Source organism: Mastigoproctus giganteus, chromosome 1, assembly GCF_048544385.1.
Source record: "Mastigoproctus giganteus isolate SK-2022 chromosome 1, ASM4854438v1, whole genome shotgun sequence".
Lineage (NCBI taxonomy): Eukaryota > Metazoa > Arthropoda > Arachnida > Uropygi > Thelyphonidae > Mastigoproctus > Mastigoproctus giganteus.
Genome location: NC_143575.1, coordinates 7,543,404 through 7,570,806, shown reverse-complemented (window position 1 = coordinate 7,570,806; position 27,403 = coordinate 7,543,404). Strand labels below are relative to the sequence as shown.

Here is a 27,403-nt window from a genome sequence, read left to right as displayed (position 1 = left end):
CTATGTGGTACTACACTTAGGGTGGTAGAAAATGAAAAAGATCTGAGAGTAATTGTGTAGTCAGATATGGAATTTTCTGAGCAATGCAGACAGGCTGCTAGAGCAGGTCATGGGGTATTGTCAATGATATACAGGAATTTTGCTAGTAGGGAAAAGGAGGTGATTATCCCTTTGTACAAGGCAATGGTCAGGCCACACCTTGAATACTGCTTAAAAGGTCTGGAAGCCTCATTTTAGGAAGGATGTAGAGTTGCTTGAGCGTATACACAGAGAAGAGAAACATGATTGGTGATGGGAGTGAAGGGGTGCTCTTACCAAGAAAGGCTTAAGTTCTGCAAATTGCAGCAGCTGGAGACTAGGCACCTGCAAGGTGATCTGATTGAGATGTATAAGCCCTTGAATGGATTGAGCAGGCTGAACGCCAATGGCATTCTTCCTATTGCTCAGATTACGAACCTGAGGGGGTATAAATTCAAATTGAGGAAAGACAGTTGTAGAATATGTGTATGGAAATTTGCCTTTAGCCAGCAGGTGGTTAATTGCTGGAACAAACTTCCATCTATTGTTGTGGAAGATGATAGCTTAAATAAATTCAAGGAGGAACTGGACAAACTTTTAGAGGAAATGGATAAGTGAAATTGAGGTTTTTTTTATTTTCTGATGCTACATAAGCTCATAATACTTGCTTTCTTGCATCACATGCCTCCATTATTACCACTATGTCTGCAGCCTGACAAATGTATGCATCAAATGGTGACAAAGTAATGTGTAATGGATATGTGGTCATTCTTAAGCAGTCAATAAACAAGTGCTGTAAAATATGGGTACATAAAATTAACTGCCCAATATTGGCACAATGACTGAACTCTGTTATATTTATGGCAACTCCTGGTTTTTGTTTATCATTAACTGTGTTATAAACACCTGATACAGTCTTATTTGTTCTTCACTTGTGTTGTAGTTAGTTTGTACATGAAATAAACTTCTGATAAAATTTTGGTGTTCTGATTTACAGCTCAATCCAAGTTAGTAAGTGTTGGCTTTCAGCTGTGAATTACAGACTTTAACAATTTTTTTTAGTCAGATATTAAAGGAGTTTCCTTGACATTTACAAACTGAACATGCTCTCTGAAATATAGGTGGCAGTAGACAGAGCAATTGCATTTGAATGCCTATTAAGTTGCTTAGTTCACGATCCTCAATATCATCTTCACTTTACTGCAAAAGTAATTTCACATCACATAGAACTCAGCATATATCTGAACTTGATGTGACTCAGGAAGCAGTGATCGCTTTCAGGGAGCTTGCTTTCTCTCCTCCTCCTCTATTTTAAAAATGCTCTGCATTTGGATATCAACAATTTCATTGTCACCACAAACAAAACTCATGTTTTCGAAGGCAAAAAAATTTTGGGAAAAGGATAATTTATTACATAATTGAAACAAATTCAAAAGTGCTTACTAAATGAAATAGTGCAGAATGAAACTTTTACTTGTCATATAGGAGTTAAATACTCATTACTGACGTTTTGATCTGAATTTTCACTTTGTTTAAAGGGCAAATCTTTATTACTAGTTGCACATTTTGTGAAAGACTGGGAGCTGTGTCTTGTTTCAATGATGCCCACAATTCACCCTTCCACACACCTGTGAATTAGTTGCTTTCTCAAGCTGCTGGTATAAAATTGTGGTTTTGATGCCTTCATCCATTTGGTACACTCCTCACACATGAATGCTTCAAACAGTTGTTAATCGAGATTGGAGATGTCCAATGACTGCAGTTGATGACCCTACTTAAGTTGCTGACAGAATAGATTGAATCTACATTCACACATGAGGAATTCTTTAGGTAAAGGGAAGAGAGAAGTTTATCAAACTCCAATTGGAAGCGAAATGACTATGATAATTGAAAGGAAAATGGAAAAAATTATTTTAAAGCATTCTTTGATTCGGAGAAGGATCCTATGGACTGACTATGATCTTTGACTGTCACTCACGAGAGGTCATTGTATAAGCTGGAACCATGTTGCAATTATTGGAAAAATTATAAATGGATTGCTGGGTGGCTGCAGGGCAAAGATAAGAGGGTTTGATTAATGGATATTCTTCAGATTGGCATAAAGTCAGAAGTGTCTCCCCCCCCCCCAAGCAGTTCTTGGATCACCATTTCTGATTTTCATAAACAACAGCGATGATGGGATAGAAAGCTAGATGTCAAAATTTGCAGACGACGTAAAGATTGGTAGACTAGTTAATAATCAGTACCAAGCAGCACTCCTCCAAGATGACTTGAACAAGCTTAAAGAATAGTCAGGAAAAGTCACAGCTATGTTTTAATGCAGCAAAATGCAAAGCCTTACAATTGGGAATAGCAATCCCAAAACAAATTATACACTGTGGGGTTGAATAAAAACAGGAGAGGAAGACAGAGATCTGGGAGTCACAATATGGACAGATATGAAGTTTTCCTAGCAGTATAAACAGGCAGCTGGAAAGCTTATGGTGTCCTATCAATGATTTATCGAACATTATCCTATATAGATATGGAGGTCATACACTCACTGTATAAAAGCAATTGTAAAACAACATTTGGAATACTGTGCTCAAGTATGGAGACTTCATTTGAAAACACACTGGGCTTCTTGAAAGGGTCCAAAGAATCTCACTATGCAGGGCAACACACATGGTGAGGGAAAGGGGCACCCATATGAGGAAAGACTCTGTAATATGTGGGCTACATACAGAGCTTGGCAACTAAGCACCTTGGGGGAACCTGATTGAGGTTTATAAGGCTCTGTAAGGGTTAGTAAAATAAAGGAAGTGTTATAGAAAATTCCAGAACTCGGGGGGCATAAATTCAAATTACAGGGGAAAAGGTTTAGACTACATTGTAGGAAGATTTCTTTTAGCCAGCAAGTCAACTGCTGGAACAGGTTGCCTTCACAGGTAGCTGAGACTGACAATTTGAATAAATTCAAACGTCAACTGGATATTTACCTATTTGAGGAGGGAAGCATATAATTTGTATTTTCTTGTCTTCCCTCCTCTTTTTTTTTGGCCAGTTCAGCAAAAGTCTGTGGCTTCCTTGCACTATATGGTTATTACTGAAGATGTGCAAAAGTAACCACAATTCATAAAGAGGGTTCAAAAGGTGACATGACACTAATTACAGACCTGTTACCTTAACATCTGTTCCAGTAAAAATAATGGAATCACTAAAAAGTGATGCAGGGCCATCTGGAGAGGAATGCAATTATACTGCAGTCACAGTATGGATTTATTAAGGAGTGGTCTTGTCTGACCAATCTGATAAGTTACTATGATACAGTAAGGCTTTTGATTATGTTAAACATAAGACTGCTGTATAAACTGAAGCAATGTATTAGTAATGGCCATATGGTGCAAGGTAGCCTATTATATAGTGCACCAGCCAAAAAATAATAAAATAAATGATAATAATAAGAGAAAAGGAAACAGACAACCAATGCATTTCCTTCCTCCAGCTGACCCTTGAACTTCCCCAAATTGTCAGCCTCTACCACCCACGTAGGTAACTTATAACTCACTGGCTAAAATAAAACTTCCTGATCTAAACATCTCCCCCCATAATTTGAATTTATGACCTCTAGTTCTAGAATCATTTATAATCAGGAAAATTTCATCCTCATTCATTCTACTATCCTCTCAGAGCCTTAAACACCTCAATCAAGTCATCTAAGGGGTGCCTAGTTTCTAAACTATGCAACCAACACATATTTGAAGTCTTGTCATAACGATGTCCTTTTGCCGATCTCACAAGCAGAGTTACCAGTCCTTACACGGACCCTTTCAAGAAGCTCAATGTCTTTTTTTAGGTGCAGCCTACACACTTGAATACAATATTTCAAGTGTGGTCTAAAATAGCATAATATAATGGGATTACGACGTCCTTATCACCACTAGCAAATGTTCGATAAATCATCGACAGGACACCTTGGGCCTTCCTTGTAACCTGTCTACAATACTCAGAGAATTTCCTGTCTGACCGTATCGTAACTCCCAAGTTGCATTCTTCCACTACTGACTTCAGTTCAACTCCACCAAGTGTATAAGTTATTTTGCACCAGGTGTAACACCTCACACTCTGCTAGATTAAAGCATAGCTGCCATTTCTCTGACCATCCCTGAAGTTTATCTAGGTCACTCTGAAGAAGCACTGCTTGGCGCTGATCACTAACTGCTGTACCAATCTGCAAATTACATCTGCAAATGCAGATATCACTCCCTCTATCCCTTCACCAATGCCATTTAAGAAAATCAAAAACAGCAGTCCCAATACAGATCTCCTTGGGGAACCCCACTTCTTACAATCTGAGGAATAACCATTTATCACAACCCTCTTGCCTTGAAGACACCCTGCTATCCATCTAAGGATTTTCCATGCGATCCAACCTATTCCAGCTTATAAAATAACTGCTTATGTGGGACTGAGTCAAATGTTTTGTTGAAATCCAAATAAACAATGTCGAAATTATTCCCTAAATCCATCTCACCCGTGACCTGTCAAAATAGCTAACCCAGATTTGTTAAACGTGATTTTTCCTTTACAAAATCATGCTGCATATCCTTCAGAATTCCATTTCTATCCAAATGATCTTGAATTCCACCCTTGATCATTGCCTCCATGATTTTCCCTACTACTGAAGTTAGACTGAGTCGGTAGGTAATTTCCCACTGAACCTTTAGAATGTGGCATTAAGAGCAAGTTACTGCTATGGATAAAGGGATGGTTAAGTGGAACAAGACAGAGTGATTATTAATGGGCACTGATCTTCGTGGACTAATGTTATGAATGGAGTCCCCCAGGGTTCAATACAGGACCCATTGTTGCTTTCAATATTTATTAATGATACTGATGAAGGTATATCACACAATGTCAAAGTTTTCAGATGATACAAGGGTTCGCAGGGTGGTTAACAACAGCAATCAGGGTGAATTACTGCAACAAGATCTAGGAAACTTTGACCAATGGACTGAGAAATGGCAGGTGTAGTTTAACATTCACAAATGCAAGGAATTCACAAATGCCTTTACAGTGTTGTTTATTCAATTGTTACACATGCCAGCTGCATTTATGGCCAAAATCACACCGGCCTCCATCTTCTGGCCTCCGGTCCACCGCAGTTTCCCCAGTAAGACTTATGGCCAGTCTGCCTCTGTCCATAGAGAAAAAAATATGAAATTCTGAAACACTTTCAGCAAAATGAAAGAAGGTGTGAAATTGCACATGCTACAGGCCTAAATGAGGCAACGCTGAGAATTAGAAAGAATGCAGAGAAACAACTTTCATAGCAGGAACAACTCAAAGTGTAATAAAATCCATTAGATCAAGACAAAGAATTGGAAGAGATGGAACGGTTGTCATCTGTTTGGATACAAAATCAAAAAAGAACAAGTTTGCTTACAATAGAAGCAAAAGCATTAGCAATATTTTATTACATAATAGTTGTAATAAAATATGTAAGTATTTTATTACGATTATTTGTGTTTGGTAATGTTTTGGTTACAAATGCATATTCAATCTTGGGTGGTCGGCACCTAACCCTATTTTTCCCACAGGGCCTGTTATTTATATTGCACAAGGGTTTATAAGAACAACTATCGTGCTATACGAGGACTGACTACTGTACACAGGTCTGGAGGCCTCACTTTATGAAGGATTTAGATTCTGCTGATTTGTGTGCAAAGTAGGTTATCAGATTGGTGAAAGAAACAGAGGGATACTCTTACCTAGAATGGCTTCAGTTCTGCAAATTGCAGCTTCTGGAGACCTGCAGAGTGATCTGAATGTGAATGTCATTCTTCCTCTTGCTGAAACCACACACATGAAGGGACAAATTTAAGTTGAAGGGTCGCAGAATAGATGTGCAGAAATTTACCTTCAGCCATTAGGTCGTTGATCGTTGGAGCAGGCTTCCATCTGCTGTTGTGAAAGTTGATGTTTTGAATAAATTAAAAGAATTAGACAAATTCTTGGAAGGTATGGATGAGAGAAGTGTGTAGTTAGTTTTTTTTTTTTTTTTTTTTGGCTGAGCTGATGCTCTATAAGCTGGCTTTCTTGCATCTTTGCCACTGCTACTACTATATGTAATCTGAAGTCACACACCACGTACTAGGTATGTCTTGTGTAGGCAATTATTTCAAGCGATAAGGATTCTCTGCAGGCCATGGGGTGGCCACACCTATTCTAATACTTAAATACTAAAAACTGAAGGCATAAACCGTAGAAACTAATCAAGGGATAGAAGGTGGCAAGTATATTAATACACCAAAGAACCAACATTCATTACCATAGATAAACCTACCTCTTCCATCATGCAGTACGATTGATGACTTTTGAGGTTATGATGAACATCGTGGCGAGATCCAATATTCCTTATATTTCTAAAACGGTGTTTGCAGGTCGGCCGCTAGTTAGTACACCAGACTGAACCTATTGTTAACTCTCTAGGAGGCTTCCGGATCAGCTAGTGTATAATCTTGCTACCTCTACTCTGCCAGATAGTGACTGGAGGGAGTCCTAGTAGTGTATGCGGGGAGCACTGTCGAGTTATGTCAAGGATCTGGGTATGATCTTACCATGTGTATGCCATATCCAAAAATTTCATTACTTCATACAGCATGTCCCACCCACTTTTTCTTACTATTGAATACACCACAAATTGTCAAACTAATAGAGCAAGCTTATCTGCCAAAAGATCTAAACCTCCCAAGCACTTCCTAATTCATTTCACAAATATATGTGGTCTCAATTCTAATGTCAACGATGTCCATTTCCACTTGCAGTCTGCCAAACCCCATATACTTTTTTTGACAGAATCTCAGTTATCGGTTGATTCGACTACTGCTCATCTCACATGCCCAAATTATTCACTGTATGATTCCTTTCACCTCAAAGGTGGTACTTGTGCATATGTCCATTCTGATATTCCCTGTCAGAGACTTGGCAATTTGGAATCTCCTCTCTTTGATCTTCTCTGGCTTAAAATCTCTACCTCATTGGGTAAAATTTATCTGTTGTCTCTACCGTTCTCCCAACTCCAGTAATCACTTGGAGCTCTTTGACTTCCTCTCTTTGCAACTTGACTTATTCCAGTCCAACTTTCCTAACAGTGAGGTAATTTTCCTTGGTGATTTTGATGTTCACAACTCCAAAAAGGCTTCTGTTTTCTAGTCACACCGACCGAGCTGGTTGAGATGCTGAGGCTTTTGCAATTACTAATGACATTGCACAGATTGTTCATTTCTTCTTCAAGAGGAGTGTTTCCATTTACAACGGGTTTCCTCAGCCTACAAGTTTTCTTGTTAGGAATTTTTTCCCGCCATAAAGTGTGGTTCAAGGTGTCTTGGTCGGTTAAGCCTCTGGCTGTCATGCACTCCCGTACTACATCCATCCATGTCCTCTTAGGTCTTCCTCTTCTCCTTCCAGGAGGTATCCATTCCAGGATAGCCTTTGGATATCTGTTTTCTTGCATCTGTTTTACATGTCCATACCATGTTAGACACTTTTTTTTTCTGATGGTGTCAATAATAGTCTTTGTTCATTTACCTACAAGACTGGACAATCCTACTCATACAGCTAACACGCTTGATCTTTTTCTCGCAAACAACCTTTCTTTCTAAGCACACGATTGTTTACCTCGTGTTGTTTGGCATTACAAGAATGCAAAATGGGATAACCTGCGAGATTTCTTTTCCTTGGTCGGATTACTGTTTCAAAACTTCTGATGTCAACGATTGCTCAGATCATGTCATTGAAATTATTATTGCTGGAATGGAATCCTTTTATCCCACACCCCACCTTAAAATCTCGTCCTTTATCTAAACCTTGGTTTTCCAATAAATGTGCTAAGGGTGTTGCATATCGTAATTGGCTTGTTTCTAATTCTTCAGTTTCATTTTCTGCCTACACCAAAGCTCGTAACAATTGTAAAGCAGTTATTAATCAGTCCAAAATAGAGTTTGAACAGGCTAAGAGTAGAAAACTTGCTTCTTGCCCTAATGGTAGCCAAGCATTCTGGTCTCTTGCCAAAGCTATTGGCCGCAACTTTTGCCCATCTCTGTTCCCACCTCTGTCCAAACCAGATGGTTCACTTGTCACTTCAGCCATGGATAAAGCTGAGCTGCTAGCATCCCATTTTTCTTCCAACTCATATATTAATGATCTTGGTAAAACACATCCCACCATTCCCAACACACTCCATTCAATGCCTCCTGTGGTCTTCCGTCAAAAGGATATCAGAAGGATTTTGATGAATCTTGATGTTAAGAAAGCTCCAGGTCCTAATGGTATTTCTCCACTTGTTCACAAAACCTGTTCTCCTGAACTTACTCTTATTCTTTGCCGCATTTTTCACTTTCTTATTACAAAGGTGTTTTTCCTTCTGCTTGGAAATTTGCTCATATCCAGATAGTTCCTAAAAAGGGTGACAAATCCCTCCCATCCAATTATCGTCCCTTTGCAATTACTTCTACTCTTTCTAAAGTAATAGAGAAATCAATTAACCGCCAAACTCTTAAACCACCTAGAAACTTTCCATCTGATCAACGATCGCCAGTATGGATTCCGTCGGTGTCGATCCACTGGTGATGTTCTGGCTTATGTTACCCATTTATGGACTAATTCAATGGAAAGGTTCGGTGAAACACAAGTAGTTGCTCTTGACATCTCAAAGGCTTTTGATCATGTTTGGCATAAAGGTCTTCTAAACAAGCTTCCATCTTATGGTTTGCCAACTGTTTTTAGTAATTGGTTATCCAGTTTTCTCTCTGATCACTCACTGAGGGTGGTGGCAGATTGCTCTCTCTCTCTCTTTTAACTTCTCCACTAATTCTGGTGAATCCCAAGGTTCAGTTCTTTCCCCCACTTTTTTCCTCTTGTATATTAATGACCTTCTTCAATTTGACTGGAAATCCTATCCATAGTTTTCCCTATGATAGCACATTGCATTCCACTTTCCATTTTGAGAAACCTTGTCCTGCTCAATCAACTTCAACTTCTCGTAAATCTGCTACCAATTCCTTAAATGCTAATCTGCAGGTAATTCTCCAGTGGGGCAAGGACAATTTGGTTGTTTTCAACCCTTCTAAAACTCAGTTTTGTCTTATATCCTCCAAAAAGGATTCTTCTGCTCCTATGCTTTTCTTTAGTGATACTCTGATTTCTAAGTAAAATGATATACAGTCGGTCCTCATATAACACGTGTTTACGTTACACGAATTCGATCATACACTATTTATAAATAGGGGAACATTATCTTATATAATACGAACTGAATTCGCTTATGCACGATTCGCCTTTGTGTTTACAAGAAATGGCAGTCGAATGCGGAATCACCCCAACTGAACGCAACACGATAGGAATGAAGAAGATTCTGAAAATGTATTTGTGTTTTATATCAGTGCAGGGGAAACATTTCACATAACACACAAATAACGTAAAAACCCACACAATTCCAGCTATCGATAATTTGCAATTGCAATTAGATCGAGTTTACTACCAGTTTATAACAGATTCCACTAGCAGAAACGCAACTGGAAATTGTTTTATGGTAGTAACCCCCAGAAATGTGCTTTAGTAAAATGTGAGGTGTTAATAGTGTATCTCGGCCTTTACGGTGTTGTTTATTCAGTTGCTACACGCGCGCAATTTTGTTTATGTGTATCAAGCGTGCCTCCTCGTTTTGTAATTGTGTTTAAAAAATGAGTAAAATACTTAAAAGGTGTGAAAAGGAAGCGTCCTGGCGAAGACACTGGAGATTCAGAGAAAAAAAAAAGAAGCAATATCGATAAACAGAGGCGGACTGAGTCAAAAATTCTTACACGGGAAAATTTATAGTGGCCTCATACTACGGTTTATGACCAAAATCACACCGGCCTCCGGCCCACCGGGATTTCCCAGATAAGGCTTATGGCCAGACCGCCTCTGTCGATAGAGAAAAAATATGAAATTGTGAAACGCTTTGAGCGAAATGAAAGACCATGTGATATTGCACGTGCTACAGACCTAAATGAGGCAACGCCGAGAATTACAAAGAATGCAGAGAAAATAAAAACGACTTTCATAGCGGGAACAACTCAAAGTGTAATTAAAATCCATTAGATTAAGACAAGGATTGGAAGAGATGGAACGGCTGTCTTTTCTATCTGTTTTTCGATTTTCTATCTGTTTGGATAGAAAATCAAACAATAAACAAGTTTGCTTACGATAGAAGCAAAAGCATTAGCAATATTTTATTACGTAATAGACGTAATAAAATACGTAGGCATTTTATTACGACTTACATATTATAATTTATACTTACATATTATAAAATACTTAAGTATTTTATTATGACTATTTTATTTAATATAATCAATTTTTTACGAATAAAATACGTATTTTATCCGTAAAAAATACTTTTTTAGTATTAAAAAATACTAAAAATATTTTATTATAATATAATAAATAATAAAAAAATATATTATATTATATTTATTATGTATTTTAATCGTTATAAAATACGTAAGTATTTTTTAACGATTAAAATTACCCGATTATTTATTGTGTTTGGTAATGTTTTGGTTCCAAATGTGTGTTCAATCTTGGGTGGTCGGCACCTAACCCCACTTTTCCCATAGGGCCTGTTGTTTATATTGCACGAGGGTTTCTAGGAACACAACTATCGTGCTATACGAGGACAGACTGCATCTCTTTTGGGGATTACCCTGACTTCTAATCTCTCTTGGCACAAGCACATTACAAATATTGCTTCCTCTGTATATAAAAAAAACTTGGTTTTCTTTTTCGCTCTCGGCGTTACTTTTCTTCCAAACAGCTGCTCACTCTGTATAAATCGCAAATCCGCCCTGCCATGGAATATTGTTCCCACGTATGGGGTGGTGCCCCCAAAACCTCTCTCAGGCTTCTTGATTCCATTGAGAAGGGGGCAGATAGGTTAATTAATGATTCATCTCTAACAGTCTCTCCACTTGCTATCTCATAAACGTACTGTTCCTGCTGTTTGCCTCTTCTACAGATACTTCCAGGGCACTGTTCTTTTGAATTGGCATCTATAATTCCCGCTCTCTCTTTCAAAATAGTCCAAACACGTGCCGCCAACATCCATTTACTGTCCAACTTCAAACTCACAGAACCAACTTTTCATCCTCCTTGTTTATTCATTCAACTGCCGTTTTCTGGAACAACCTTCCTTCATACGTATTTCCTGACAATTACAGTCTACAGAAGTTCAAGTCCAATATCAACAAAAATCTTCTTTCGTCTTCTCAACCTCCAACCCAAGCACGGTACTAAGCACTAAGGTTCTAAAACCTCTTGTGTTTGGGGTTTACATAAAAAAAAAAAAAAAAAGGAAAAAAAAAAAAAAAGGAAAAAAAAAAAAAAAAGGAAAAAAAAAAAAAAGATAAATGGACTATGGATGTCTACACAAACTTCTAAAAATAATGATAAAAGAATAAAAAGAAACTTACCTGCTGCCTTGATGCATATGGATACGTTGTGCTTGTATGGGCTGCAGGTTGATAGGTTTCATAAGTAGCTTGACTTGCCCTTGGTGCTGCAGCTGCAGCATAGGGCTGAGCAGTATGTTGAACAGCATAACTTGCAGTAGCCTGTCCTGTGGGATAGCTAGCTGCTGTTGGTGCAGTACTGTAATAGAAAAATTAGTAACAAAAATTATATTTTAATATACAACTTAAATCTGAGTGTTATTAATAAACAGCTAAAAACAATATTTAAGTTATTGCAACTTTGCTCAGGTTGCAATAAGCAAAATGTGCAGGTTTACAGTATATTATATTACTTATGTGATAATAGCTCTGAAACTTTTGAGTTACTAAACTACAAAAAAATTAAAAATTTAAATCCATTAACCCTTTAGCTTCCAAGGGAAGTTACTGTATCACACAGCTATCCAGGTGATCCAAGATCTATGCCCATGTTTACCAACTAAACCTGAACTTACCAAAATTATTTAACATTTAGCATGATAAACATTAGATATCAAATCAACTCATCTGACTTACTGTAATGAAACATTAAATGATAAAACAGATGAGGCAATTCCCCCACATGTTATTTGGTTTTTAGGAGCATTAGCAACTAAGGCCATATTGCTCCAGGAATATGTGGTGGTCATTCCCTGACCTTTCCGCATCCTCCATATGTGGTGGTGACGGGCTCGAACCCCGGTCTAATCAAGAAGCGTGTGCTACGCACTGCTGCTCCTTCCCACCTGGCTACGGAGGCGCCTATTTCCCCACATATGAACAGCCTGGCAATTCAGAGGTTCAATGCAGCCAATGGTTACCAATGTTTGCCAAATTAGATTTCTCTAGTGACATGAGGTCTGCAACTCGTGGTTTCCAAAGCTTAAATTTTTCTGCCTGTTCAATGAAGTGATTAATTCACAACACAACTTAAAAAAAAAAAAAAAAACCCATTCTGGAACAAAGTAATTCAGAACATTAAAAAAGGTATGCGTTTTTATATTTAAGCATCAGTTTGCTAATTTTTGTATCTTTAATATTCTCCAAAAAAAAGAAACCTGTATCAATATTTCTTAATGGTGGCCACCTTTGCAAATTATCTAAAGCTAATGTGAAAATAATATTCAACAAATATAACATTTCTTTCTGATAAGGCTTATCAAAATTCTTCCTAAAATAACAAATGTTACTTCTCTTCACTGTATTTACATAATGCACTTTTGAATAGGTCAGTCACTGTTCAGTACAACAAAATTTAAGCAGTAATTTTTTGGATAATCAAAGAAAAAAAATCTTAAACAGGTACAGTTAATGGTGGAAAACTGGCTTATCTCTTGGCTTCTGAAATTCACTGGCATGCCTGAACTCCAACTACTCTACTTCGTACATCCTCCCTTATACTTTCACATATGTCACCTTTTGTGAGAATTATGTAACATTACCACAGAACCTAACAATCTCTTTTTTGAATAGTAATTAGAATGATGTAAGATTATAAATACTTTTTAATGCAGAAATAACTAATTTTTAAACTCTTGCTTTATCCAAAAGCATATCACTAGCAGTACACAAAGCTAGTTCCATTTTTAAATCTCTTAATTTAAACTGCCTAAACTTCCTTCAATCATTAAAAAAAAAAAAAAAAAAAAAAAAACTGAAAAGAAATTACATCCCTTCCCTAATAGCCTTTTTGATATTGAAATACAACTTTCAAATTTCCCAGTTCAAGACTAAGCAACAAAGTTCCTTTTTCTCCAGATAAAAGTAACACTAGGTGGCAGTAATTATAGTATAAAAAAAAAAGTAGAAGTGCAGCCATTATCAACCCACTGCAGGATGGAAGCCTCCTCAACAATTCATGCTGAGGGAAATGGACCATAATCTGCCACTCTGGTCCAGTGCAGGTTGGCAGAGCGACCGTATTCAGCAGTCAGGGGCTTGAACCCCGGTCTACTCAAAAAGCGTGTGCTACTGCACTCCCGCTCCTGTCCACTTGGCTACGGAGGCCAATTATAGTATATTGATGCCAAATCTACTTAATGATGTAACTGATAAAAGTAAAGGGGAGAGATTTTGCATATTCTATAAAGCTGACTACAAATGCAAAGTGAATCTCGGACAGTTTTTAATTTCTATTACAGTTTTTAATTTCTAGTGGAACCAACTGATGTTAACAGTTGCAAATTCTAGATATGAAGAATTAAGGGAAGTAATCATAAAAACTACTTTTTATTCTAAAAGACTATTCAAGGCTTAGATCTCAATGAATATCAGATGAACTGATGACAGTAGTGGCAGAAAAAAAATATGCATGGTATGCATATAAATTGCCGGGTATAGAGAAACCTAAAGTACAGTAATCTCTCGATTAGTGTACTTAATATGTCTAGCAAAAGTGCCGCACTAATTGAAAGCGCATTAATCGAACTTAATAACCCATGGAAAATAATGTAACTGGTTCCGTGACTTTATTTATTTATTCTCAAAAATATACAGGGCTGTATTTTTTAATTTTTTTCAACAAATTATAATTACAAAGCACAATAAAAATGAAACAAAATTAAAAGTTAAATAAAGGAAAATATTCTACTTTTTAAAAAAAAATTTAGTAAGTGTAGTTTGATTCTCCTCCTCCTCCTTCCTCTTATCGTACATCTGTCGATAAGGAATTAAAGCTTCTTCCACTTTTTGACAAATATGACTGCTGTGTTCTACATCAGGGTCAGCATCTGAGGATTGCTGCTTAAACTTCGGTAGTGCGAAAAATCTCAAACTCCTTTCAAGTGACCTCTTTCTTGTGGGTAGGAGTTGCATCACCTTGACAAATCATCAGCAGCTTTGTACACTCATTGGGTATCTAAATTTAGAAGATCACTATTGCTCAGTTCTTCTGAATGGGATTCAATTAATTCTTGAACATTTTGGTTGTCTAACTCATTAAAATCAATGTCCTTTCTGATGTGAGTTATTTCTTCAACAACTCCTTCCATTTCTTTTGGAAAGCCTTTAAATTCAGTTGTGCAGTGACAAAGAAAATGCTTCCACAAGTCTCTCATATTGCTTGATATAAGTTCAAGCCATAACTGATGAACGTTTTCAATGGTATCTCTGATGCTATACTTTTTCCAGAATTCTATCAATGAAATTGCTTTGTGTCCAGATGTTGCTTGAATTGCCTGTTTAAAAGTCGTCCTCAGTAGTAAGCTTTAAAAGTTGCAATAGGCCCTTTATCCATCAGCTGCAGTAAGGAAGTTGCATTAGGTGGTAAAAATATCACTTTGATATCACACAAGGAATCAAGAGCAATGGGATGACCAAGAGCATCATCCAAAATTAACAAAGCTTTAAAATCAAGATTATTTTATCTGCAATAATCTTCTAACTGTTGGGCAAAAATAGCCTGCAAATCATTCTTCAAACAGAGCTTTAGTTATCCATGCTTTCTTGTTAAATCACCAAATTACAGGGAGTGATCCTTGATTTAAGCCTTTAAGAGCCCTAGGCTTCTGTGTGCAATAAATCAGCATGGGCTTCTCCCTCAGCATTAGCCCCTTATGATTTTTCTGTTTTAGCCAAGAAAGTTTTAGAAGGTATTCACTTCCAGAACAATCCAGTTCCATTGATGTTAAATATTTGTTGATCACTATAACCTCCTTCTACCATACTTTCCTTCAAAGTGTCTGGATATTTTTGAGCTGCCTCTTTATCTGCGCATGCAGTATCACCTGCGATTCGAACAGTATGCAAGATGGATCTTTTTTAACCCTTTCAAACCATCCAGAACTAGCAATGAATTCTTCATTGTCCCCTTTTTCATCTGTGACATTTTCTTTCAAAGATGAGAAGAGACTTTAATACTTTTGATTTAATAACATCGGTACTTAGCAGTACTCGTTTTTGGTTACAATCTTCAATCCAAATAGACAAGTCACTCCATTTCAATCATTGTATGGCTTCTATTTTGAGTTGTCTGCATACATTAGCATTAGTAGAGGCATTTGATGCAAGAAAGCAAGCTTATGCAGCATCAGCCAAAAAAAAAAAAAAAAAATAAAGTAAAATAAATAAATAAAAAATAACCACTTCACCCCTCTGTTCATTCGAAATACCTGTCCAACTGAGCCTTAAACTTATTTAGGCTATCAACTTCCACAAGGGATGGAAGTCTGTTCCACCTACCAACCACCCGCTGGTGGCTGGTAGGTGGAACAGACATTCGTAGCTAACATTCGTAACTTACTTTTTCTTTGTACTTTTTCAGATTTCGGTTACATGAAATTAAAGCGGTGACTAAATAAACGCTCGAAAAATATGGACTTCCATTATAGTTACTGCATTAATTGAATTTTTGAACCGCACTAACTGATTTTTGGTAACGAAGAATTTTAGCGCATTAATCGAGGAATTACTGTATAGGCTAGTTTGCAATTAAATCATGAAGGGGATTAGGTAAGATAAAATAATTAAATCATGAAGGGGGTTAGGCAAAATAAGATTATTTTGATGTTTTTTATTAATAATTAGAAAATTTTATCCTTGGAAGAACATGTGGCATGTATTACAAGGTCAACCTAGTGGATAAGCCCAGCTCGCGTGGAGATTCTTTTTTTGTCACCATTCTACAGCGTGTACCAATCATTAAGTTAAAATTTGGTGCATTGCTAGAACAACTTTAGTCACTGAAAACAATGAGTTCTTGCCCTCGAGAATAATGTAACTGGGAGCTAGTCACAGACTCAAGACTCGAGTAACTTACCAAGTGATGCACTCCCGATTCGGGCCCCAGAAAAGAATAACCAAGTGCAAACTACAGTAAACCCCTGCTATTCGTGGGGGTTACGTTCCTGAGAAATGTCGCGAATACCGAAAACGCGAATACTGAGTTATGGCTCCCATAGTAATAAACGGGTTCCGTTCCAAAGTATGAAATATATAAGAAAAACTAGTCTAAAATTTTGCCTATGTATGTATTATATGTACCTTCATAATATGACTTGTACATGGACAGTACATAGTGAAATGCAAGCATATGGCATCAAAATGAAAATAAGAAACAATTTAATATTAAATGTAATATTTATTAGAAATTTCAAACAAATCTTTCAAACCAGCGCCTTTGCTAGCAAAAAAACTTATCCCGCCGGTGCTATCACCAGTTTCGCTAAAGTGTTGATAAAGGAGTTTTGCCTTTTCACGAATGATGAGTGAACTTAAGGGAATTTTATTTTGAGTTCAGTCTTCTATCCACAGATTTAAAGCTTTTTCCATTTTTTCTAATTTAACATCACGGGTTACAGAGCAAATTTTTGAAGCAATTAGCGCGTTTTCACGGACACTACGGCAGATTTTTTCTTCCGATTTCTTGATTGATCGTACTGTTGACTCATTGATTTTATAACGTTTTGCCACTGAGGAGAAACTTTCACCATTAGAAATTTTGTCTAATAACTCAATTTTATTCGCTAATGTCATCACCTTCTTTGATCTTTTCACATTTCTCTTTTTACTCGTAGCCATATTTTTGTAGGGGTTAGAAAGAACTTGTCCACAATAAAGTCACTTTCTTCCGTTAACACACTCGAAAAAGTCTGTTTTACACTGCAAAACGGTAGATTCATCATTTTTGTAAGCATATCAATTTATAAATTGATAAATTTATTCAATTTATAAACATATAAATTAAAAGCTTTGTTGTTATTTGGTTTTTAGGAGCATTAGCAACTAAGGCCATATTGTTCCGGGATATGCGGTGGTCATTCCCTGACCTTTCCGCATTCTCCGTATTTGGTGGTGACGGGCTCGAACCCCGGTCTAATCAAAAGCGTGTGCTATGCACTGCTGCTCCTTCCCACCTGGCTACGGAGGCGCCTAAATTAAAAGCAAACGACGAAATCTTCCATGACAAATGCATAACACATACTGAACAAGGATTAGCGAGAAACATCCACGCTCGCGATTTTGTCACCCCTCTCCCCCCACCCACTGAGCGCTGTTTTGACCGGGAAAGATAATTTTAGCCACGCCCATGTTTTTTATGGCGGAAAATATTTATGGCACTTTAAAATTCACATTTTTTTAGGTTTCATTTTATATTAAATCGGCGATCGCGAATACGCGAAACCGCGAATACAGATACCGTGAATAGCGGGGGTTTACTGTACTCTGGTTCAGAAGGACTTAGTTTTATTAGGAGACTCCATTGTCAGGATAAAATTTTTTGTAATAAGGACAAGTGGACTAGAACCAAGGTATGTCTGCCGGGAGCAACTAGTAATGATGTCATCAACAGACTATCAGATTTTAGCATTTGCATTAGTAGAGGCATATGATGCAAGAAAGCAAGCTTATTCAGCATCAGCCAAAAAAAAAAAAAAAAAAACAAAAACACACCACTCCCATTTCACCCCTCCGTTCGTTCGAAATACCTGTCCAGTTGAGCTTTAAATTTGTTTAGGCTATCAACTTCAACAACAAGTGATGGAAGTCGGTTCCACCAACCAACCACCCGCTGGCCAAAGGCAAATTTCCGCACATCTATCCGACATCCGTCCTTCCTCAATTTGAATTTATGCCCTCTCAGGTGATTATTCTGAGCAAGATGAAGAATCCCATTGGCATTGAGCATGCTCAAACCATTCAAAGCCTTATACACCTCTATCAGATCACCTCGCCGGTGAATAGTCTCCAGACTCTGTTTTTTGCAAAACTTAAGCCTTTCTTCGTAAGAGCAACCCTTTGTTCCATTCACTAATCTTGTTGCCCTTCTCTGTACCCATTCCAGCAGCTCTACATCCTTCTTGAAATGAGGCCTCCAGACCTGTATACAGTACTCAAGATGTGGCCTAACCATTGCCTTATACAAGGGAATAATCACCTCCTTATCCCTGCTAGAAAAATTCCTGTATATCATTGACAAGACACCATGAGCTACTCTTGCAGCTCGTCTGCACTGCTCAGAGAACTTCATATCTGCCTGCACAATTACCCCCAGGTCCTTTTCATTCTCCACCACTGTCAGTGTAGTACGGCAGAGTTGATACGTTGCTCTGGGGTTACTGTTTCCCATATGTAGTACTTTACATTTATCAATGTTAAACTTCATTTGCCACCTCTCAGTCCATCTGTTCAACCTTTCCAGATCCTGTTGCAGCAGCATAGCGTCAGTAGTGTCCTTAACAACCCTGCCAACCTTTGTATCATCTGCAAACTTGGACATTAAACTTGATATCCCATCATCAATATCATTCATAAACACCGAAAACAACGGACCCAACACTGAACCCTGAGGAACTCCACTAATAACATTAGTCCACGTTGAGCAGTGTCCATTGATTACCACTCTCTGTCTTCTGCCACTCAACCATCCCCTTATCCATAGCAGCAATTTGCCTCCAATGCCACACTGCTCCAATTTGTGCAGCAGTCTTCCATGTGCAACAGTATCAAAAGCCTTTCTAAGATCCAAATATATAATATCAAAGTTATTCCCTGCATCCAGTTCTTCTGTGACTACATCATAGTATCCAATCAAATTGGTCAGGCAAGACCTGCCCTTAACAAAACCATGCTGCGTCTGAGCTATAACTGAATTCTTGTCTAGGTGATCCTGCAGTGCTTCTTTAACCAGTGCCTCCATTAATTTACCTGGAACAGAAGTTAAACTAACAGGTCTATAATTACTTGTGTCAGCCTTTGATCCTCCTTTGTGAATTGGGGTTACATTTGCACATCTCCAGTCTATGGGTACCTCCCCTGAGTCCAAAGAAGCTCTCATAATTATGGCTAGGGGTTTGCTTACTTCCTTTGCTGCCTCCTTTAATATAACTGGATAGATCCCAGCCACCCCAGGTGCCTTTTTTATGTTTATCCTCAACAATCTCTCCTCCACTTTCCTCTCAGTTATTAGAAAATCATCTAGCTCACTGCCAATGTTTACTTTACCTACATCATTCTCCTTCCTGAATAACTCTTCATGCGTGAATGTAGATGCAAAATACTCGTTTAGATTGTTAGCCACCTGAGCAGGATCCTCAACTGTTGAACCATCAATATCCAGTGGACCAATCTGATTCATCCCTTTCCTTCTTGAGTTTAAATATGTAAAGAACTCTTTTCTATTTTTCTTTGCATCCTTTGCCAAGGATTTTTCATAGTCTGCCTTTGCCTGCCTAATCTCCTTTGTGACTTGGTTACAGACCAACTTATATCTATCATAGGCTTCCATGTCACCCATTAATTTGTATGTATCCCATGCATTTTTCTTCTCTGCCACATGTCTCATTAGTTCATCTGACAACCATTTAGGCCTAAACCTTGAACAATATTTCTTAGTTGGTATGTAAAGCCTGGTAGCCTCCAAGATTAGTTCCTTGAATGCTTCCCATTTTGAGTTTGCTGCTGGTAACATCATCAGTTGGTCCCACTGTATAGAATTAAAATACTGTCTCAGACCATCATAGTCGCCTTTACGAAAACAAAAGCCCTTCCCTTTACCTCTGATGGTAGTTACCTCCTTGAGTAAATCCCACTTCAACACACTGTGATCACTGCCACCTAGTGGTTCATTTATCTGCAGATTCTTAATGCACGAAGAATCACTACTGATAATCAGATCAAGAGTATTGCTCCCTCTTGTTGCCTCACTAACATGCTGATGTAGAAAACAATCATCCAATAAATCCACAAAAGCCTTGCTAGTGTGCGAGTGACCAACCCACAAATTCCAGTCAGTATCTGGGAAATTAAAATCCCCCATTATAAGACTCTCTGATTTACTGGCCCACTCTATTTCCCTGTACAATATCTTATTATACACATCAGAGTCATTAGGCCTATAGCACACTCCTACTCTCAATTTTGATTTCCCTATGCTTATGTCACACCAAACTGACGCGACACTGCCCTGTCCATCGATGTCGACTGGCTTCACTTCCTTGGTTTTTATGTGTTTCTTAACTAATAGCATAACCCCTCCTACCCTCCTGTCCTGTCTATCCTTTCTATACATATTGTATTCCCCAAATTCCAGTTCCGCATTACTTATATCTGTGTGACACCACGTCTCTGATATCCCAACAATATCTGCCTTTGATGTTTTGAGCAATACCTCAAATTCATCAAATTTATTTACCAAACTCCTAGCATTGGTGTACACGCAGGTATACATGCACCTGTTTCTATTCTTAGCTACCCTAACACATCCCATGTGTTTACTTGTACCGCAATGACTCCCAGCAGTCTCTGAAATATCCTGCATCTTGTTTTTCAGGCTTCTGCTCATTTCAATAGAAGCAGTGCAAGAATCACTTCCACCTCTGCCAGTGGCTACTGTTAATCTATTAGTCCTTGTATTCCCCCCCAACTAGCAGTTTTCCGACCCACCTAACATTGCCTCGACAGCATCAGCAAAAATTGTTGCACCCTTTCTATTTAAGTGTATCCCATCCCTGTAGAAGCAATCTCTCCTGTTAACAAGTACAGTCCAGGCTGAAAAAAATTCTACCCCTTGAGCCTTGCACAATCCCTCCAGGTCCGAATTGATCGACAAGGCTCTCATCATATACTCCCTCCTATCGTGTCTGGGCAGAATTGCAGACACTTTCAAATTCAACCCTAATTCACGGCTTTTTTTCAACAGTGACCTGTACTTGCTAAGTAATTCCGCTGGTCTCCTACTCTTAATATCATTAGTGCCAACGTCTACAACTATCTCACCTTTTGTGCCCTTAAAAGATGATATCCGCTCTACAACGTCATCAACCTTTGCCCCTGGTAGACATACCCTGGTCCTATTCCACCTATCCTTTTTACAAAGCATGTTCCCCGTTTCCCTGACAATAGAGTCACCAACAACTACTAGTTCCTGTGGGACCAGCGCATTTTGCTTAGGGGACTGCCTCTGTGTTGCCTGATGACCAAGTGCAAGCTCTGGCGTTGATGTGGGCAGCTGAGAGCTTGATGGGCCCCTCAATTTATTTCCTTCGAGGGCATCCACCCTGTCCTTCAAGCTCTCATAAAGGCCCATAACAACGCTGAGTTGTCGCCTGATTTCCTTGCACTCCTTACATCGTGCACACACAAAGACATCCCCCTTGGCATTATCATGTCCCGTACCCGACTGCTCTGCAAACATCAAGCAAACAGTGCATTTTAAAAGACTCTGATTCAGAGGGCAACTGCCCCCATCAGTTCTCCCCTGAACCACAGCACTCCCATTAGCTTGAGCCTTTTGCTTTGCTGCTCTGGTCAGAGTCATGATTCCGATTTAATTCAATAAAATTTCAAAACAAAAATTAAATCCTTAAGATATATCCCAAAACAGTTATGTTATTTTATTATTTTTTTTTTCGGTATCTAGTGTTTTCTACGAGTTCCCTTTATACAACTTCCGTATCACGTGTACCACTATAGTTATGTATTAATTATTTGTTACGATTAAGTCGTTATATATATATATATAGAGTTAAAAATACACTTTAATTGATAATAAAGTTTATCAAGATTAATAGATTTACTGATTAACTGACAATATTATATTATGCACTATACTACACTAAGCTTATGCTATTGTGTAAAAATGGCGGGAATTCTCGAACGGTACTTCTACGGACTCTTAAGTATTGATTAGCTTCCAAATCTCGCTATCTCAATTTAGAGTAAACTAAGGATCCTGACTAGGTCTATAATCTACTTATAGAAGATAATTTTATATAACAATTGGTTAATAAATCGACTAAATTTGGTTAAAAAAAAAAAAAAAAAGACCTCTCGTTCAATTTGTAACACGTGGATTTAAGGGGGTTAAAGAGAATATTATTATTCATGTGGGGACTAATGACATTAAGCATACACGATCCAACAATTCGTTAGATGAATACAGGACAATGCTGAAGAAATGCCTCGAATTAGGTCACAATGTCTATGTGTCTGCAATTCTGCCCAGCACAATAGGAGGGATTATATGCTGAAAGCCTTGTGGATTAACTCAAGACTTGAACTCTGCAAAGCTTTCGGGGGGGAATTTCTATCAGCTTGGCTTGCACTTGTAGGTAGAAGGAATCTGTTTGGCAGAAATGGGATACATTTAAACAAAGGTGGTGCAAGTGGTTTGCCAGTATTATTGAGAATACCTTAAAGGTTCAGAGAAACTGCTAGCTTGGGGAAACAAGGGTAATATAGATACACATTTATCTGATAATATTGGGCAAATTAATGCTTGCATATACCTCAAGAGCTTGTTTGTTACTGCAACAGAACATATTAGCTAGATGTTCTGAGGGCAGAAATGTTGCAAATCAGGGGGAACAGCAAATGCCAGGGATGAAGCAAGCTTAAATAACTTTAAGGGGTGTGTCAAGTTAGTTAACTACAAGGACAATAAGTTAATTGTTTATACAATAATATCAGAAGTGCTGTCAATAAAATGAGTGAATTCGAACTGCTGGTTAGGACAAATAACGCTGACATAATAGGGTTTATAGAAACGTGGTGCCACCCGGAGATAGGGGAATGAGTTTCAGAACAGTACGTATAATGTATTTAGGAAGGATAGGGAACGATAGAAGGGGTGGTGGGGTCATGCTTCTTATTAAAAGCATGCCTCAGCATGACGAAAACTTTCCGGGATTCCGACGTTTCGCATGCTAGTATAGAATCTGTATGGTGTGAAATAGTTGGAAGCGAAGGTATAATGAGAGTGGGAGTAATCTAAAGGCCAGGTAATTGTGAAGATTATGATGAGAGCCTCTACACACAAATGGAATGGGCAAGTAAGTGTGAATGTCTTATTATGGGTGATTTGCCTCTATTTTTTTTTTTGATTTGGTAGTTGTTGGCGCATCGGCTTCTGTGGCCATATTGCACCTCCCAAGGTTTTTGCAGTACTTTGATCCAAGCCCGAGGCGGGAATCAAACCCGCGACCTTTGGGTTGCCGGGCAGGTACTTTACCCACTCGGCTAGCCCGGTCGGCGTTTGCCTCTAACTGATTGGAGCAATGGGAAGGAAACTCCACATGGGAGACAAAATTTTGAAATCAACTAGATGAGTGTTATTTGTATCAACAAGTCAGATAAGTACTAGGGAAAAGAATACTCTAGACCAGCGTTTCCCAAACATTTTTAGTCACGGAACACTTTTTATCTCACAATATATTGACGGAACACTTACGAAACGAGTTTAGTGGGAGCCAAAGAACTGTTTGTAATATTTTATTACATAAGACACACTGTGCATCAGGAGCCTCTTTATTTCCAACACATGTAAAGCCAAAATTCAAATAACTGTAATCATACTTTCGTTTTGGTCCTTTATTAGTTGGTTCTTGTTTTTTAACTTTGGATTTTTTGGGGAACAAAAGGCTGCGACTGTTGATCCTCACTTTGAAGTGTGACAATATTGTGTTCATTTTCATCGACCACAGTTGCACTACTAAAAGTACTTTACTTCTTGTTTTAAAGCTCCTTTTTGCAACCATAAATCCATAGTCATTTATTTTAATAATAGTATTTCGAAATACTGATAATTATCAAAAAAAATTTAAACAAGGAAGTGAGTTTAGTTATTATATCGGTTTACTTCCCCCTCTCCTTCAACCTGTGTACTCCAGGCTAAATCGCATACAAATGGCATATTAGATCACTACATTGCTACCTTTTCATAGATGACATTACCTCTACACATACTTCTCTATACAAAAGTGTGCCAAAATAAAGTGTTCCACAGTCTAATTATTAATCCATGCGAGTATATTAATAATCGGAAAAAACAATTTTTTTTAAAAATTATGATACAAAAGTGGGTGTCTGCTACAAATATGCAAAATTTATTTTTATTTTATTAATTATGATTTTTCGCAGGACACTTGTTCACATCTCACGGAACAGTTTGAGAAACACTGCTCTAGACCTCATCACCTATGACATAATTGGGCTGACAGTACAGGAACCAGTAGCAGGAAGTGATCACAGAGTTCTACCATGGACGATGAAGACAGAGAGGTAGCACCACCGCAAATACCACCACTTTGCTTATTGGAGGCTTGAAGTGGTGAAACCCACGTTTAGTCTCTAGAGCAAAGTTTCCGGCATCCCCCTCCCCCCACACTTCTCCTTCAACCCATGCACGTTACTAAGTACTATAGGTACTAATTTACCAAGTTACTAAGTACTATACCTTTCGTGTTTGGGGTTTTCATATATATATAAAAAAAAAAAAGCAATAAGATGCTACATGGCCTCTATTAAATGGGTTATTATTTATTATTATTATTTTTTTTTTTTTTGGTTTTTAGAAGCATTAGCAACTAAGGCCATATTGCTCCAGGATATGCGGTGGTTATTCCCTGACCTTTCCGCATCCTCCATATTTGGTGGTGACGGGCTCGAACCCCGGTCTAATCAAGAAGCGTGTGCTACGCACTGCTGCTCCTTCCCACCTGGCCACGGAGGCACCTATTAAATGGGTAGATATCTCACAGAGAGCGAATACAACTGAATTATGGTATACCTTTAAAACATTAATCACAAAAGCCTTGAATGCATATATACTATTAAAAAAATATTCCACAAGGATTCCAAGTTGGATGAATAATGAAGTTGCCAGATTACTTGAGCAGAAAAAGACAGCATGGAAAAGTTACAGCAATAAAAAGTACTGAAATCTATAACGGCTACAAACTGATCTATAATAGTGCCACAGAAAAGGTTAGGCTGGCAAAAGATTATGAGAAATAACTGGCAAAGAGAGCAAAGGAGTGACAGATAAGGAATTCTTCACATATATAAATGCAAAGAGGACAAACCAGATCGAACCCTTATGTAATGGACATGGGATACTATTAGATAACAATAGCTGAAGTTGCAGATGAACTCAACAGTTAGTTACTTTGCATTGATATTTACAGAAGGCCCTTTACGTCAATGAGAAATTATTGGGAGTGAAATTGAAAAAAAATTTAATGTTGAAATTTCACATTTATTTAACAGAAAAACTTTTTTCGAGCCTACAGGCCAGTAAGGCTCCCGGGGTTGATGGCATATACCCTATAATCTTAAGGGGGGTGGCAATTGAGTGCATTGAACCATTGAGGCTAATTATGAGAGCATCACTGGACTCAGGAGCAATTCCACTGGATTGGAAAAGTGCCAATGTATCTCCAATACAAAAGGACAGTTCTAAAAATGAAGTGCAAAATTACCAGCCAGTTAGTCCAACTTCAGTAGCAGGGAAAATCATTGAGAATTATGATCAGGGGTGGAATTCAGGATCACTTAGACAGAAATGCAATTTCAAAGGATACTCAGCATGGTTTTGTAAAAGGAAAATCATGTTTAACTAATCTGGTTAGCAATTTTGACAGGGTCACTCAAGAGCTGTACTCGGGGAATAATTTCAATGTTATTTTTTTGGATTTCAGCAAAGCATTTGACTCAGTCCCACATGAGCGGTTACTTTACAAGCTGAAACAGGTTGGAATCACAGGGAAAAATTTTAGATGGATAGCAGGGTGGCTTCAGGGTAGGAGGCAGAGGGTTGTGATAAATGGTTATTCCTCAGATTGGGTTGACGCAAGAAGTGGGATTCCCCAAAGATCAGTATTAGGACCACTGTTGTTTTTGATTTTCATAAATGTAGATCAGGAGTAGCCTACTTAATTTGTGATGTGATCTACTTTTTTCCTTCAAAATGTGCAGTGATCTACCATCTCAAAAATTACATTGCACAAGGTACACAAATCGAGGGATGACTGTATATTTAAAATTCATCGTGATCGACCGAAATGCGCGATCCACTCGTTGGCCACCCCTGATGTTTGTTTGTTTGTTTTTTAGGAGCATTAGCAACTAGGGCCATATTGCTCCGGGATACGCGGTGGTCATTCCCTGACCTTTCCGCATCCTCCGTATTTGGTGGTGACGGACTCTAACCCCGGTCTGGGCCACCCCTGACGTAGATGAAGGGATAGAGGGCATGGTGTTGAAATTTGCAGATAATGTAAAGATTGGTAGAGTAATTGATGATCCCTGCCAAGCAGAGCTTCTTCAGAATGACATAGACAGACTTCAGGAATGGTCAGAAAAATGGAACTACACTTTAATACAGCAAAGTGTAAGGTATTGCACCTGGGGAACAGTACCCCAAAATAACTTGTACACTTCGCAGAGTTGAATTAAAGCCGGTAGTGGAGGAAAGGAACTTGGGTATTAACGATACGGTCAGATATGAAGTTCTCCGAGCATTGTAGACTAGTTGCAAGGAAGGCCCACGGTGTCCTATCGATGATTTATCGAACAATTGCTAGTAGAGATAAGAACGTTATAATCCCATTATATAAGGCTATTGTTAGACAACACTTGGAATACTGTGTTCAGTTATGGAGACCGCACCTAAAGAAAGACATTGTTCTTCTTCAAAGGGTCAAAGATGGGTAAGTCGCCTGTTGAGATCAGCAAAAGGGTGTCAATAAAGACTTCAAATATGTGGATTGCAGAGCTTGGAAACTAGGCACCTTAGAGTAGACTTAATTGAGGTGTTTAAGGCTCTGAGAGGCATAAGCAAAACGAATTAGGACGAAATTTTTGTGGTTATAAATGATTCTAGAGCAAGGGGCCATAATTTCAAGTTACGGGGGGGGGGGGTTAGACTGGATTGCAGGAAGTTTTATTTTAGCCAGTGAGTTATAAATTACTGGAATAAGTTACCTACATGGGTGGTAGAGACTGACAGTTTGGGGAAATTAAAAGGTCAGCTGGATAATTACCTATGGGAGGAGTGAAAAGCGTAGGTTGTCAATTTCCTTTTCTCTTATTAATTATTTTTTTCTTATTATTTTTTTAATTTTCTTCTTTTTATTTTATTTATTTTTGTTTTGTTTTTT

At 38.1% G+C, this 27,403-nt stretch overlaps 1 protein-coding gene across 1 annotated transcript in view; it reads right to left on the bottom strand.

Annotated features, from left to right (window-relative positions):
- The window catches only part of Zn72D (Zinc-finger protein 72D), a 220,494-nt gene that overhangs the window by 165,945 nt on the left and 27,146 nt on the right, over window positions 1–27,403 (bottom strand). The window contains exon 2 of the mRNA XM_090371344.1: window positions 11,511–11,688. Coding sequence (XP_090227470.1) covers window positions 11,511–11,688 — 178 coding nt within the window. The remainder of the gene's footprint in view (window positions 1–11,510; window positions 11,689–27,403) is intronic.